Source organism: Pituophis catenifer, unplaced genomic scaffold, assembly GCF_029215685.1.
Source record: "Pituophis catenifer annectens isolate HBS135680 unplaced genomic scaffold, rPitCat1.0.hap2 SCAF_2, whole genome shotgun sequence".
NCBI lineage: Eukaryota > Metazoa > Chordata > Lepidosauria > Squamata > Colubridae > Pituophis > Pituophis catenifer.
In genome coordinates this window covers 65,821,662-65,839,144 of record NW_027256882.1, presented here as the reverse complement: position 1 = coordinate 65,839,144, position 17,483 = coordinate 65,821,662, and the positions used below count along the sequence as shown (strand labels likewise).

Below are 17,483 nucleotides of genomic sequence, written 5' to 3'. Positions count from 1 at the left end.
TGGAACAACTTGCCTCCAGAAATTGTAAATGCTCCAACACTGGAAGTTTTTAAGAAGATGTTGGATAACCATTTGTCTAAAGTGGTGTAGGTTTCCTGCCTAAGCAGGGAGTAGGACTAGAAGACCTCCAAGGTCCCTTCCAAATCTGTTATTCTGTTCTGTTCTGTTCAACGTTCAGAAATGGATAAATATTATGAAATGTCCATATAAATTTATGTTTTTCTAGTACTTAGAAAATAACTATAGACTTTTTATTAAAACTGAGAAAAGATCCATTTGACATATAGATTACCTGATTGAATTGGCAGCATTCAATACATTTTCACAGTTTTTTTAGTACATACAGTATCTTTTCAAAGCAAGAAGCTCTTAACCTTAAAGCTCAGCAAGGACATATCCATTCATGTTATCCTACCAATGGACAGCAATTTAAAGGGACAAGTCTGTAAGGTAGCCCTCGACTTACAACCACAATTGAGCTCAAAATTTCTGTTGCTAAATGAGACATTTGTAAAGTGAGTTTTGCTCATTTTACGACCTTTCTTGGCACAGTTGTTGTGAATCAGTGCAGTTGTTAAACTAGTAACTCTGTTTTTGAGTGACTCTGGCTTCCCTATTGACGTTGCTCTTCAGAAGTTCAGAAAAGGTGATCACATGACCCTTGGAAACTGCAACTGTCATAAACATGAGTCATTTGCCAAGTGTCTGAATTTTTAATACATGACCATCGCACAGTGGTCGTAAGTGTAAAAAACGGACATAGATCACTTTTTTCAGTGCTATTGTCACTTTGAACATTCACTAAACGAACTGTTGTAAGTCAAGGACTACTTGTACGGAATCTTTCTTACAGAATCTTTCTTACAGTGCTGAAGCCATATTGAACTCTAAGAAGATATTTTTTCACTATAGAATCAACTTCTATAGAAGTTATAGGTTAATCCCTATATTTAACAAAAATCAAAAAGTTAGAATCCAAAATGGAAGAAGGATGTTTAGGCAATAAATGTGATGGTCAAAGTTTATTCCCATTAGATCAATTTCATCAACTCAAAATCTGGCAAAATCAAAATCTAGATACTAACACTTAACCTATTATTTAATTTATTTAACCTTGTAATGGAAAGATGTAAGAATGAACAAGGTAACTATCACTGTGAATTTTGTTCTGTAGCCTACCTCTGAGATTTTGGGTCAACATTCTGAAGAACCCCCAATTTGTCTTTGATATCGACAAAACTGACCACATAGATGCCTGTCTTTCTGTAATAGCTCAGGCCTTCATTGATGCCTGTTCCATCTCTGACCTGCAGTTGGGCAAGGTACGTAATGGCTAGTAAGGATGATGTTATCATCTGCTCTTCCACTCAACAATATTTTACATTGTCTTGTGAGTAGCATCTATGTGGTAAACGATGTTAGGGGAGCAGGGAGCAAAGTTAAGGTCCATGTCAGGAAAATGAGAACCAAAATTGAAAATTTAACTGATAGATATACATTTGATTCTGTTTCATCACTATTTAATGCGATTGTTCCAGATGTGTCATTTATGTCATAAACAATAATGATCAAATCATTAGGCAACTCAGGCAAATTGTTGACCATCTGAATGTTTTATTCTACTTCCTACAATACTTTACTCCCTGGGCTAAGAGAAAGAAGTCACCATCTAAAGTTACTTCTTTTCAGTGTCACAATCTTTTTTGTAAGGTTAAAAAATAATGATAATAATGGACTCACTTCATTACAGACAGCCCAAAATTACAAGTCCCATTTCCCAGAATTATGAGTTGAGCAATTTCATGATAACCCAGAAAGTAGATTACCATGAAATTGCTCAAGTCATAATTCTGGGAGATGGGACTTGCAATTTTGGGCTGTCTGTACAAAAGTAGATTACTTTTTTTTCTGCCTCATGTCAATCTACAATGAGTTTCTGTGTATAAGAGTTTTCTGACCCTTGAGAGAGTTGCAAATACTTAGTAAGACATCTAATATAGATGCTTGTTTTCTAATTGGGATCAGATGCTTTTTAATGCAGAACTGTCAGGCTCAAGTGCATGAGCTGGCATTACTAAAATCATAGCAATAAGGAGTATACAACCTACTTCCTGGGAGCTGGACAATTTAGTACTTAGAATTATCTCTCCTTGCTACAACTGTAGCCTTCTTTTTGCTGGGTGAGCATTATTTTTGTTGTTGTTGTTTTTATCAATGAACTTAATATGAGACTAGTTTGTTGAAAGACCAATCCTATTTTCTTATTAGGGGTCTAACCCTATCCTACCATCTGAATTTTTGTACTTGGCTATCACAACCTTCTTACATATTGGCTTTCAAGGTAATCTGACACCAGGAAGCCTAAACTAATTTATGGATCCCAAGGAAACCTAATGCTGATTTATAGCCCTTTGAGTGCTACAGAGATTTAATTGCAACAAAAACCTGTTTTGCATTGTTATTGAAGTGAATCTGGAGAATTTAATATGCTTCCTTGAGGCACTTTGTTGAGGGCTATAATTTAATCCTTTAATTAGTCATCGATATAAATATAAATAAAAGTGAGCATATATTACGTATAATGTTACAGCGTGGGATACCCAGTGATACATGTTTTTAAAAATAGTATTCTGCTAAGAAATTTAGCACTCTCCTGGAATAATGTTAGATTATATTTAGATATTCCTTTGGGAATACTGGTCTGTAGACTATTTTCATTAATTATATTTATCACGTGCTATAACATGCATTGAATCATATATTGAGAAGCTAATGCAAAGATAACTGCTCGTTTCAATTACAACTACAGTCAAGATCTTTTTTTTTATTGAAAAAGTTTTTCAAATACAGATTTTCCCCCTTTTTTCTCCCCCCCTCCTCCCTAACCCCCCCTCACCACCCCTCCCCCTGTGACTTCTTCTTCAAAGTAAGATCCAAATTCATAACAGATTATATAATACTTTACCATCCCCTTACTCCATCCCCCAAATACTGACCCTTTCTTTCTAATAATATTATTATATCCCCCTTTTACTATACATTTCAAAATAACATTCTACTATAACATTGTGTAATAACTTCTGGTTTAGCATAGTAATATTATTATAACTCCCAATTTAACAATAATCTGCCCTTTTTCTCCTCCCCATACATATATCTCTTAAATCAAACCTTTTATATATATTAATATAATATTTCAAAACAACCTTCCACTTTAAGACTATATAATAAATCCTAATTTAACGTTTAATCTTTTATGTATATTAATATAACATTTCAAAGCAGCCTTCCATTATAAAACTATATAATAAATCCTAATTTAACATTTATTCAACTCGTAGTCTGTCCATTTCCTCCACTCCCATAAGTATATCTCTTAAACATCCCTTTTCTTAAACTAAACAATCAATAAACTAGCCTGTCTCCAGTCAAGATCTTTTGAACTTGCCAGTGCATATATTTATATTTTATCAGAAAATATTTTGCTTTCTTTCTTTTTTAAAGAAAATAATAATAATTAATCATTTAAAAAAAATAATGGTTTCCCTCTGGATTTTTGCCTCTAGGATTCACCCACTAATAAATTATTATATGCTAAGGAGATTCCTGAATATAGAAAAATTGTACAGAAGTATTACAAACAGATCCATGATATGCCACCACTTAGTGAACAGGAAATGAACGCCCATCTAGCAGAAGAATCCAGGGTAAGAAATCTCTTTTATAATGTATCAGTTTCAGATTTGTCTCCTATAACAAATTCTACATATCTTTTCATTAGTACTTTTAATCGCATACAAATTATGAGAATACTTACAACAGTTCATTTTCACATTATAAGTGTGACTGTTTTTCACACTTAAAGCCATTGTAGCATCCCCATGGCCACGTGATCAAAATCCAGACAATTGGCAACTGGCTCATATTTATGACGGTTGCAATGTTCCAGAGTCACATGATTACCTTTTGCGACTTTCTGACAAGCAAAGTCAATGGGGAAGCTAGAGTCGCTTAACAACCCCGTTACTAACATAACAACTGAAGTGATTTTTTTAACAACTGTGTCAAGAAAAGTTGTAAAATAGGGCAAAACTTCACTTAATAAATGTCTCACTTAGCAACAGAAATTTTGGCCTCAATTGTGGTCGTAAGTTGAGGTCTACCTGTATTGATTTCACGTCTAATTAAAAGCAGTTTTTTATATTCTAGTCAAACAGTGTTCAAGAGTGCTGTATTAAGTATTATCAGGAATCCAACTAAAATTTGCTTGACTATAAATCACTAAAGAGATTTTCCTTAGCCACAATGCATTTTCATTTTTTTTCCTGCATTACTCATAAGTTATGTATGTCACATATTAATTAGCTGACTTTGAAAACAATCGAGAGTTCAAATATGCTGATGCTGCATAGAGCACCATCCAATACAAGTACAATTCTAACTCAATTGATTCCTGTCAAAAAGAGTGGCTGTGATTTAGTGAAAATTGAAGTAACATTCTTTGTTTGTTTTATTCTTCATGAAGAAATATCGGAATGAGTTTAACACCAATGTTGCCATGACAGAGATTTATAAATACGCCAAGAGATACCGCAGTCAGGTGAGTCGTTTCCTTCATCTGATAGGAAGAAGTTGTTTTACCTGTCAGCTTTGTAGCTTGTAGCAACGAAGATTGAGTGTAGCTATGTTTGCATAGTGAAATATTTCTGTGAAATACATGTGTCTTTGCAGTGATACTTAACTACTGTACCAAAATCTGAACTTGCACTGAATTAATATTATTAATGTATAACATCACGAGGGGTATTAATCCATATCCCAAGTGATTTGGATTCAAAATATGAATCCAGATCACGAGGAAGCAACGTGTAGCTCCTGATCTGTTTGCCCTCTTCAAACTTTTTGCAGCTTTCAGAATCAATTTGCCATTGCAATTCAATAACAACTTTAGTTATCTGAATCTGAAAGGATTGGAATATTCTTGCTGTAATCAAGACTCTCAGCCACTCCACTCATAAGCCAACTGTAAAAACAGCAGTTTCCACAAGGGGTGGCTATCGGAGTCACATGGATGATTTCAGTGATCCCTCCTTGTTCTGGAAAGATTATACATCCAGTTTCGGTCACCACACTATAAAAAAGATGTTGAGACTCTAGAAAGAGTGCAGGGAAGAGCAACCAAAGTAATTAGGGGACTAGAGGCTAAAACATACGATGAATGGTTGCAGGAACTGGGCATGGCTAGTCTAGTGAAGAGAAGGACCAAGAAAGCATGATAGCAGTGTGCCAATATTTGAGGGGCTGCCACAGAGTGGAGGGGATCAACCTATTTTCCAAAGCACCTGAAGGCCAGACAAGGAATAATGGATGGAAACTGAACAAGGAGAGATTCAACCTGGAAATAAGGAGAAATTTTCCAACAGTGAGAACAATCAACCAATGGAACAGCTTGCCTTCAGAAGCTGTGGGAGCTTCATCACTGGAAGCTTTCAAAAAGAGACTGGACTGCCACCTGTCAGAAATGGTGTAGGATCTGTTTAGTCCAGGGGTTGGACTAGATTACCTACAAGGTCCCTTCCAACTCTGTTAATCTGTAATACCAGCTCTAATCCAGAATCCAGCAGCCATTCTTCTTCGAAAAGCTGTGTTGCTAGCCAGCAGAAGCAGGCAAGACATCAGCTCACCATGGTGCTTACAGGAAGTGTCCAATTTCGTTCTATTTCTTCATGCAATTAATTTCTCAGATATTTACTTACTGAGTTTCTCCCTTTGGCCTGGTTTACTTTTTTATTGCCCCTATTAGTCCCAAATGCATACTTTTTTTTTAAATTGGGTCTTTAGCAAGCCAATGACACTGTTACCCGAGCCCAAATTGTTCTCTTCCATGGTCCATTTGTATAATCAGTAGATTTGAAAATTGCTAATAACTCAAAATTATTTAATGCTTCTAATGATTAGATCCATTGAGATAGTAAAATATTAGCTCTAGAGTAAAAGAAGCCACAAAACACAGCTCCTGCATGGATTTTCAGTTTTAAGGATTATGTCATTTCAGAGGGAAAAAGGAACCTTCACATCAGCTGTACTTCTTAGTTTCTTTTCATATAAACACATCCAATATTCCTTTCCTCTCCCTCCCCACGCAACTGCTACATCTCCAACTTTTTACAGAAAATCTTTTAAAATACCATGAAAATAATAGGCACAAACTGAAAAACGCAGAATGGGTTTGGTGTTATTTTTATTACCTGAAAACACCTGTTAGCAGGTAAATCTGAAAAATATTACGCATAATTTTAGAGCACTGTTATCTAAGCCCAGCTGTTCTTAACATTCTGTGTAAAAAATGCATTTTTGTACCAGGATCAATTGGGCAGCTTGTAGTTTCGGAGTTGTTCCAGTCTATCACTTTGCCATAAGAATGAAAAATTCTCATTCTGCTACACTAACAGTACTTTCCTATACAGCCCTCCTCAGATATTAAGTCCAATAGGACTTACTCCCATGCAAGTACAGTACAGTGCTTAAGGAGTCAAATGTACCTCATTTGGCAGCTTTGGTTCAATGCAATGTATCCAAGCTTTACTAAGCTATTAGAAATAAATTGGGAAATCACACATTGCAGTTTAACATTAGGTTTCCAATCAGTATCAACCCATATTTTATAGTCCTATGTCATAGTAAACCCAAAGTATGTCATTTACAAAGAGTGTCATCAGACAAACACAATTAAAATCTTTGGTTTTCTACCATAAATAAAATAAAAAAATGTAAGTGACCACCCAGCTTCAAAAAGTCCAGTGGTGTTGTGCAGTGTGCATCTCCCTTTTTTCTATTCACAAAGAGGACACAACCTAGGCATGTCAACAGACTTGTCCCTTTCCTTCTCCCACACTTGTGGTCCTCTATCTATATTGTTTACATAGAAAGCAGGCTTATGGTCCTTGATGCTCTCTGGACTTGGTTATTTTCTTGAAGATGGTTCATTATCCAAACTAGGTAACATCATCAGAGAATGTATGGCATCACCTAGTTTGAATAATGAAATGTCTACAAGAAAACTGGTGGCTCAGCAGACTGATAGCATTGTGATTAACACCAGCTGTCTGCAATTACTGTAAGTTCGAATCTCACCAGGCTCGAGGTTGACTCAGCCTTCCATCCTTTCTAAGGTAGGTAAATTGAGGACCCAGTTTGTGGGGGCAATAAGCTGACTTTGTATAAATATACAAAAGTATGAAGGCTATTGCTTAACGCATTGTAAGCCGCCCTGAGTCTCCGGAGAAGGGTGGCACATAAATCAAATTAAAAAAAAAAAAAAACAACCAAGCTCAGAGAGCACCAAGAACCCCTCATTTCAACCCTGAATGACAAATATTCTCCTTTAAACACATTGTGAAATTTTCACCATCTCAATCGAATAGAATAAGAATAAGAATAAGAATAAGAATAGAATAGAATAGAATAGAATAGAATAGAATAGAATAGAATAGAATAGAATAGAATAGAATAGAATAGAATAGAATAGAATAGAATTTTTTATTGGCCAAGTGTGAGTGGACACACAAGGAATTTGTCTTGGTGCAAATAGGAAACACTGAAGTTCCTCCACACTACCACCTGCCTTAATCCCCAGCTACACAAACAGTTTAAATACAGTCTGCAGTTATGCTTTCTGCATCCCACTTCAAAGCCACAAGGCTTCCTACTGCTGATCAGTTGCAAAAAACTAGTACCAAAGCAGTCTCCGGCTCCATCATTTCTGTTGTTCATTTGGTAACTCCATATTGGTTGATCAAGTAATAACAGATCCCACTTCGCCACTGCCTTCCCCACATGTCCTTAGATTCTAATGTTTGGTTTTAATTTAAACATACAGTATATGTTTAGATACGTTTTTATGACTGTAAGCTGCCCAGAGTTACCGTATGGCTAAAAAAATTAATAAATAAATAGATAGATATTGTCGGTAGGGGAAGGTGAACACAATTCCACAGCACTTTCACTCAATCAGCGTAAGCTGCTTCTGGTCAAAAGAAAACCAAAGATCTATTGCATGTATTTATTTAGCAAATTCTATAAAGTCCCACATCTCACAGGACACTGGGTGTCCTCACTGGGTCAAATATAACCTTAGTGACAATCAAAATAGTATAACCATCATTAAAACACTGAAGCGCAAATAAAAGTAAAAACATAGAAAGACCTAGATTGCAGGAGAATACCAAACGTACATAATACAGCCACCACCCAAGGAAGTAGGAGTCTAGCCACTGGAAAAAACAGCCTTCCCCTATGCACTGTGGAATTTTCACCATCTCAAATAGGAAACTAGAATATTTCTGACTTGGGCTGCATTGCCACAAAAGTGACACTAATAAGGCTTAGCTGCCCAAGGAAGAAGAAGGTGTAGGGTTGATCCAGTGGTAATGTCGGAGTCTTTTGTGGTAGTGCCAAGTAAGGATGTATAAAATAATCATTACCAATTGGTGCAAAATGCAGTGGCCCGCATGTTTTGTGCAGACTCTGGTGTGCACATATATCACTTCCCCTGCAGGAGTTGCATTGGTTGCCGATTTGCATCTGGGTGCAATTCAAGGTGCTGGTTGTCACCTTTAAAGCCCTTCATGGCTTGGGACCAGGTTATCTGAGGGACTGTCTCTTGCTGGTCACATCTACCCAACCCCCAGAGCGGGGAGGCAAGGAATGTTGCGGGTCCCATCCCCAAGAAAGATATACCTGATGGGACCCAGAAGAAGGGCCTTCTCTGTAGTGGCTCCCTCTCTCTGGAACATCATTCCCCCAGAGATTAGAATGGCCCCCACTCTAACACTCTTCTGGAAGGCGCTGAAGACCTGGTTCTGCTAATGGACCTGAGGAACCCAGAGCGGGATGGAGGCCATTAAATGGCTCGTGTGATCTTCTGTCGCCGGGGTGAGAGGTGGGGGTTGATTTTGGTATATTGTACTATATTAATTTATTTGATTCTTTTTGTTAGTTTTTATTGTTTTAAATGTGGATTTATATTCTGTAAGGTGAATAGGCGGCAATATTAAATAAATAAATTAATTAATTAATGCTAATGCTAATGCTAAAAGATAGCCATGCATATTCAAGGATCAAAAATATGAAGCTAAGCCACATGGCTTCCACACTGAAGGCTTGTTCCCTGGTGGATAGTATCTCTAGAAGAGAAAGCATCTCTGTTATTCCTCAGCCAAGCAGTATTCTGAATGCCTTTTCTGTCCTAGAATATAAATCAAAAAAGTTTGTAATTCTTCACAGCTAAAGCAGTTATTCTTTATAATTAAAGGGACAAGCAGCTACACTATCAATAATGATTTCCTATCATAATCCTTCTTCTCCTGACATTGTCCTTTTATTGTAATGGGCTGTGAGAATAACCTTGGGAAACAAAAGGAAGTCACAGATAAGACAAGACAAGAGATTTGGTTTCCTATCTGGTCTATCTCAAAGGGCTGGCATTTATCTTGCCATATAGTGTTGCAACTACACTTGTTTCTGAGTAAAAATAGTTAACATAAGACCCATATAGGTCTGTGAGAGTGCCTGATTCCTAGTCACTTTCACAAGCACATCAGACTATCCAAACTAGTAAATTCCACAAACTTGATTTTTCTGTCCTGGACTCTATAAGTAACAGAAAGCCTCAATGCCCTCCAACAGATGTTGTTCCTTTGTTCCCTCCTTGCCATATTTTTATTTTGCTGCCTTAGAATTATAAAGAAAGGAACATAGTGGAATCCCCTAATTAGGTAGCTAACTATCTTGTCAGAAACAGAAGGATGAAGTTAATTCATTCCAGAAGAGAAAGAAATTTCATGAAGTAGTTCATTCTGGGTTGGTTGAAAGTACAGTGGACAATGGTGGAACAAATTGAAAATGCAAAGTACAGGCTAAAGTAAAATGTAAGAAAAAGTAAATCACAATAAAGAAAGCAAAAGCAATAGAGAGAACTTGTGCTGAGGGATGTAATTTGTAAACCTGAACTGCAAGTCAAATTGCAGAATAAGGACTCTTATCCCAATAGATCATTCATCTTTGCCAAGGACAATTCCTCTCCCCCCACCCCTATCTGCAATGGTGAAGACATTGCAAGATGCAAATCTTAAATAGTTTTCCTTCAATAAAAAAAAAGGAAGAATAAGCAATGGAATAGCATAGGAGGGTTTCAAGGAAATGGTTACCTGGAATCTTCTAAAAGCATCAAGTTTCTTTCTCAAACACTGAATGTTAACAAGAAGGTGCAACCTCCATTCTTATAAACCACTGCTTCCCAAATTTGTAATGACTATGGTTGCTGGAGAATCCTGAGAATTAAAAACCACATAGGTGGAAGTTGCCCCAGTTGAAAAATACAAGTATAAATCATTATAGTAACAAGGAAATAGAACAGTCAGTAACATAGAAGAATGCTACTAAAAGATGGGTGGAAATCAGTTTAAACAGATAGATGATTTTAAGAACTTGAATGACATACATTGAGTGGACCTAAAGCAAGTTCTAGTCTTGACACACTTTCCTGGAGAAAAAGTCATGAATAGAAATGCACAAGACTGCACTGTCTGAATGAATAAAAAAAAAAAATCTCACATTTGTTTAATTCCTTGTTTCCTCAGATAGTGAATGCGTTGGATTCCAACTCTACCACAAGACGCACTCAGCTTCAGCACAAATTTGAGCAAGTGATTGCACTTATGGAAGACAATATTTACGAGTGCTGCAGTGAAGCATAGGTATCAGCTGGAACTTTCTTCCTGTGTTTAGAAGTGACCTTCTCTGCAGTGCACTGTCTTTTAAGAAACACCCTTTCTAAGTCATTGTTTGTCAATAAGTACCCCGCTGTATGTATATGATGATTAGGAAACCAACTTGATAGCAGATCTGCCCCATCTTACACTATCTGGAGAGGTGTCCACTAAACAGCTTGAAATTTACTATAGGATCTGCACTACATGGCTCCCATAACTTATTTGCCCTCCTGCTCATCTTCAAAATGGCCATCTTTTACTTCATTCATTTTCCCAGAGAAAATCTTTGCGCACCAAAGGATATGGAGATAATGCTAAGATTGTTGAAAGAAAAGCAGCAACAACTCAGGGAACAATGAATGAAGGTTTCAAAAGGCTCTCAGATCCACACAGGAATTCTCTGTCAACAGTGCCCCTCTTTCTTCTGTGTACTTTAAATATCAGGGAATCCATTTATTGTACACAGTTTGCTGCATTATATGTATTTTGTGCCTTTTATTTTTGTACTATATGTGTAACATAGCCACACCATCCTCCAACATTGGAAAGAGGTGGAGATTTCATAGGCTCCACAATGCAGTTCCTTCCCAAATAGACATGGCATGTGAAAGCACTTTATCTAATCACAAAAATGGCTGTTACCTTGCTGAAGGGATCATTGTTGCGTAGCAAACAAAAGTCAGAAACAACCTATCAGTGCAGCTGTTCCCACTTCTCCAAACTTCCCAGATATTCCGGTAGGTTGATTTGCACTCAGCAAATTCTTGGACTGCCCTCGGATTGCTGGAGGAATCATTTTCCATAGAAGGAAAAGTATACATATGCTGCAGGGTCAAAGGAATGTGCTTTCTTCCCTTATTCTACCCCTGTTAGTTCGAAGGGTATATATAGGGCTGAACTCTCAGCTCAGCTTAAACCCAAAGTTCATAACAGTTGGTTTAATGTAAGGCCGCTGTTAATTTTCAGTAGAACAAAAATAATGGTATGTATTTCCGTTCCAATTTCTATCTGAAAGGAACTTTTTTGTGCATTGCCGGAATCATTGCAAAGTGTCATGTGTTGCTAACTTTGATGCCTGAAATGTTCCCTTTATCCTTACATCGTCCTCTCTGTTGTGAAGGAGAGAACATCAGTAGTTCTAGTACTCTCAAAATTCCCCTTTGGTACCTTAGGTAGTTGCCTTGAGGCAATGGATGTTTTGTATAAGAAGATGAAAACTCATCACAAACACTGACGCCGAAACACGCCCTTGACAATGCCAAGCTCATGAACTGCCAAATAATGCTCAAAGCATACCACACTACCTCACCAAAAACAAGGGAGGAGTTGCCACAGTTTTGAGGCTGAGTTGATTGTGGGATGAATTTCAGTTTTTTAATCAAAATCTTGTCCTTGACAGTTACCTTATTTCAGATATAACTTTCCAAAATGCCTAGTGTTAGTATATTATTTGAGGAACTGATATGTCACGATGGATTTTATATATTGCTATATTGAAATACAGATTTTATCCAGGGCAAAAACAAAGAGGAATATAGAAGACCTGAAAAAAGAACTTCAAAAAGTTACACTCACTGAAGAAATGTACATGTATTTGCCAAGAGACTGGTTATGGAAGAAAAATTTAAGAATGTAGCTGGGCTACATTTAACTTGACAGAAGTTGTTTGTTTCCTTCAAAATTATTATTATTTTTAATCATGAGGAGCTGCCCAGTTACACACATACTTAAGGAAAACTCAGGAATGGGAGTGGGGGGGGACCCTATTCTGGATGACCATGTCTGCAGAGGAGGGAAATGGATTGAAATTGAAGCAGGTGTAACAAATGTGCTAGTTTTGTCTGTGCAGGAAGCTGTAATTTTGGCAACAACAGCCTAGTTCCTACATAGAATTGGATGAGCAGAAAGCTCTTAGCTAATATGACTGACCTTCCTTTCCCCCTGGAAGGTCTTATCCTGGGTATGACTAGAGGTAGATGTGAGTGTTCCAAGCTGTGTGCTTGGTACACAAGTGTGATGGCCTATGCTTTGTTATTTAATTCTTTGTTCAAATATTTGCTTCAGTCATTGAAAAGAAATAAGTTGTCTGCAAGGTGGAAACTGAGGGGAGCCCAACTTTATTGTAATATATATATATATATATATATATTATAACTTTGTCAAGTTATTTGTGAGTGTTTTTCCCCTTTACCTGGTGTTTGATGGAAGTGGCAAAAGGTGCTGGGGGATATCTTTGTAATAAAACAAGTTGATCAAATTTGTGTGGTAGTGTGTCCATTCAGGCAAAACTCTCATCCTTTTAGACAATTAAAATAAGTAGCACAAAGTTTATCAAGCTGTAAAAACCACTGAAATAGTCCATCTGGGCAAAGTTTAGGCTTGTGGGATTTATTACTCTGAGATCCACAAAGATGAATTAGGCCTAAAAACCATAAAACTAAAAAAGGACATTGTGTATGAGAATTCATATTTGTAGGAATCCTGACTTTATTCATTCTTTAGCCTTGTTCCCCATATTCCATATTCCTCCATTAGGATAATCTACTGGAAAAATAGAGGAGCTTCTTCTGTCCAACAAAAGGAATAACTAGTATACATTAGGATAATTTTTTTTAAAAAAAATAGTTTGCCTTTCAGACCATATATATATATATATATATATATATATATATATATATATATATATAAAAGAGAAAAACTACAAGCTGCACTTAAAATTTGGAGAAATGGTAACACCCAATGGCCACAACTACATCATGTAGTTTGGTTAATAGCATTATGATTTTCATAGTTTTTCTGGTTTCTTTGGCAGGTGGTGTAGAGCTTTGTTATTGTTTTTTTAACTCTGATGGCCTTATTTTGTCATGATTTGGTGGTATTTTTCACTTCAAAATGATATGAAACTGTGTCACTGCTTTTTGGCACTATACTGTGAAAGAGGGCTCTAGAGACCAAACAGGTTGTACATCCGTGCCTTGAATAGTCTAATTAACAAAAAGGCTCACTTGGCATTACAGAGACATTGGGAACAAACACCTGGAAAACTTAAATTCATGATTTTAAAAAAATCCTGGGGCTCTTACAAGACATGCTGATGCATTCATTTATGACAAAATAGAAAAATAATTCCATCCCTAGGGTGAGTTAAACTTCAGATAAATAGCATCCAGCAAGCTGCCTGTCATATGCACAGTATCTGCAGAGGAATTTTTCTCTGATATCCAATAAACCTGTGAGCAGATGCCCACACAATGACCTTTCAGCTCTACAGAAATAAATACCCCAGACAATTTTAGGGGGTCAATGGCTTCTTCATGAAAGGAATGAAATACAATTCATGTTTTCTCAATATGGGGTATACTGACAAGCTATACACTAGAGAGGTCAGTATCCAAGGTACCTTAGAAGATATTCCCTACTTTAACAAAAAACTCTACTACTAAAAGATGAAATTAGATCAGCACTCTGGTCATTGATAAGTTGGAAGGCTGCAGGAACTGATGGAATACTCACTGAAATATGGCAAGCAAGAGAAGAATACATCAAGATTCTAACAGAGGTAGGACAGCAAATCTGGAGAATGATATTGTGGCCAACTTGTTGGAAGAAATGAACGTACATTCCAATTCCAAGAAAGAGACTGAACAGAGTGTGCAAAGTATCATACAATATCTTTAGTTTCACATGCACAGTTATACAATGACAATATATCCTGTGACTTTTGCACACTGTATCCTCAACATGATAGGTTCTCCAGTGCAATAAATATTAACAGCTAGCCAAATGAAAAATGAGCTGATTAATTACTGGACGATGGAGTACCCATTTCCAATCTTATACAAATGCCTGTTTCAGCCAGTCCATCAGAACATCAAGATTCCCTATCAAAAAGTTGACTGATCCTGGCTGTACTGATGAGGTTATTGTCATACACTGAGGTGCTTAAAATTATCCCACATTTGTTAATTTAAATTTGTCTTGGCTGAAGTGTTCGTTTTACCAGAATGGGGTAGGTATGAATGATTTTTGAAGGCTAATATCTAAAAGTTTTAAGAAACGCCCTCATTTGGATAACAATGAGTCTCTAGAACATGCTTTACCTATAGACTACTAAAACTCACATATCTGTTGGTTTGTAACCTTAATTTGTATGAAATTATGCATCATAGAGAAACAATTTTTAAACCAATGTACTTTAAATGAACTAATTTACAGAATGCCAGGACCCATTAGTCCCATGGGAATAAAATTTGTGGCCTTTCAGCACCACTTTACTGCTGCTTCAGTGCTGCCACAGTCAACTGCAATCACGTGATCATTTTGCCCCCATTAATTGGGGAGGGCTTTTAAGAGCTGATTATATTTTATGATGTCTAATTGTTTAGTTTCTTTTTTATAATGTTTAATTGTTAAGATGGGGATGAGAAAATAGACCAAGTGGATCTTGTCTTATTAATAAGGAGAACGGAAGATTTAGAGATGAGTTTATAGAAAATAGGTGAAATATGGAATGAAGATTATGCTTATAATTTAAGAGACAATGATGAGTTGCTAACGAAGCCCCCTTCGGACTTTTTGCAAGAAATTAAGAAAAATGCAATTTTGATTTTGGGATTTGACGATTTGAATTATATGGGATTACAGAAGTAATATAGACTATTGTTGATTTTAGAATAAGAGTTGGATGTGTTTTTTATCTATGTCTGTAGCAAAGAAAGTTAGAAGCCATTTTTTTCTTTATTTTTTCCTTTTTCCTTTTTCTTTTAGTTTTTGCACTTTTGCTTCTTGTTTGATGCTTTACTTTTTTTCAATTTTCCTTTTTTGCTTACTTTGTATTTATGTTTTCAAAATTTAATAGAATTTTTGGAAGGTGGGGGGAGTAAAACACAGAGATTCGACCCAAAAAAGTTTTGTATTGTTTTACCTCACAACAAGCTAATATTTTTACAATAGAGAGTACTAACAGGCAACTAAAATTCTGAACGGGCCACATAGATTATTTCCAGTTGCTATTATTACAATGGGATTGTCGAAGAAGAAGACAATCCCCAACCCAATTATATCTGCATCAGCCAGCTTGCAGTCAAGGAAAACAATTTCCCTCATTTCTCACCAGGGCCTATAAGGATGACAGTTATACAGGAGGGGGTGGGATAGTGACAGGTGTTGATGTTCATGATTTTCAACACATAAAGTATCTCTGTTATCTGATTTCAGTTTGTACTTCTTCCAAAAGTGTGGCTATTTTGTAAAAGGAAAACCTTTCATAATGCTATATAGGTGATCTGATGCTACACATACCATTTTGGGTCTTAGATCTACAATGCCTGCAGTCAGTGATAGGCATGTATATATTTTCTATCAGCTAGAAGTACAATTTAGAGAGTTAGAAGTAAAAGTAAAACTTAGTGAGTTATATAGATCAAATGGCTTAAATTACTCAACTATACATATGGATTTTTAATTAGCTGCTTAGAAATTAAAATGCAGCTTAGCCTACTGGGATAAGTGAACACTCCTCACCCATTGCTGCTTAAAAGATACAAACACGGTTGCCCTCATACAATAACTCTTGATTGAATTTTGTTAATTAATTCTATGTTATTCTTTCCTTTGTACTGGAAGAATGCCATATACTTTCAGCTAAGTTATATTTTACCCAATTGGCACTTATCATTGTTCCAATTAACAAGGGCAAGGGAAAATTGAATGCATCGCAGCTGGGGCCATGTTCAAATTTCAAATAAGCTTTTTGCAAGAATAAAAACAATCTAGGACAAAAAGGAAATAATTCATTTTGTATGGCAGCAGTCCACTGAATGCCCCAGGTCTGGTATCACTTCCCACATGAATCTTTCATTTTAGGTTACCTAACACAGTTGATGAAGTTTTATTCAAATTTCTAGGCAATTGGCTGACTAACTTGGCAATAGAAATTCTTGGGAGATGAAAAATTTGAGTTATATGCTAGCATAAATCCATTCTGAATTTAAGACATACTTTCATAACTCTTCCCATTTGGTTGGTTTTGATTATGGCTTTCATATATGTAGAAATGAAAGAATGTACTTGGAGTACTGTATTCAGCTCCAGGCACCACACTTTCTGAGAATTTGAAATAGGTTCAGAGAAGAACAAGAGCCTAATCAGGGAACTAGAAATTAAGATGGAAGTTGAAAGAATTGAGCAAGCTCTCTTGCGCGAAAGACCAGACCCTCAAGTGTAGCATCAACAGCACTCAAGTGGGTTAAATTTAGTTCTCTTGTGGCTATGTAGAGATTCCAGGCTGATCCCCCTTTTCACTCTGCCACAGGTTCTGCCATCCCTTCTCCTGCACATGAGAAGAGCAGTCTTCAAAACCTTGAAAGGCCATTATATAGAAGGTCAAGCCTTTTTCCCATCATTCTATAGAGCATGGAGGTTTAAGTCTTAGCAAGGCTGATTCCAACTTAATCTTTTCAATGAGCATTCACTAGAGGGGTTCAAACAAAGACTAGGAAACTCACTGTCCCATATGTTTTAATTTGGATTCACTAAACAAGGTATTGGACACTGATGTGAATCTACTCTTCTAGCTCTGAATCTATTTTATTCCGAAGGAATAATAACACTTAGAATTCATTCTCTCTGTGTTTTGTTCCAATGTTATTTACATGGCTAAATACAAAGAAGGCAATCTGGTTTTACTCTTCATAATTAAAATGTTGCTTT

The 17,483-nt window shown here is 36.4% G+C and overlaps 1 protein-coding gene across 1 annotated transcript in view; it reads left to right on the top strand.

Annotated features, from left to right (window-relative positions):
- The window catches only part of PLXND1 (plexin D1), a 184,086-nt gene extending 171,099 nt beyond the window's left edge, over positions 1-12,987 (top strand). The window contains exons 33-36 of the mRNA XM_070933595.1: positions 1,175-1,322; positions 3,567-3,707; positions 4,526-4,600; positions 10,641-12,987. Of these exons, the coding sequence (XP_070789696.1) occupies positions 1,175-1,322; positions 3,567-3,707; positions 4,526-4,600; positions 10,641-10,757 (481 nt within the window). The 3' untranslated portion in view covers positions 10,758-12,987. The remainder of the gene's footprint in view (positions 1-1,174; positions 1,323-3,566; positions 3,708-4,525; positions 4,601-10,640) is intronic.
- Positions 12,988-17,483: the final 4,496 nt, after the last annotated feature.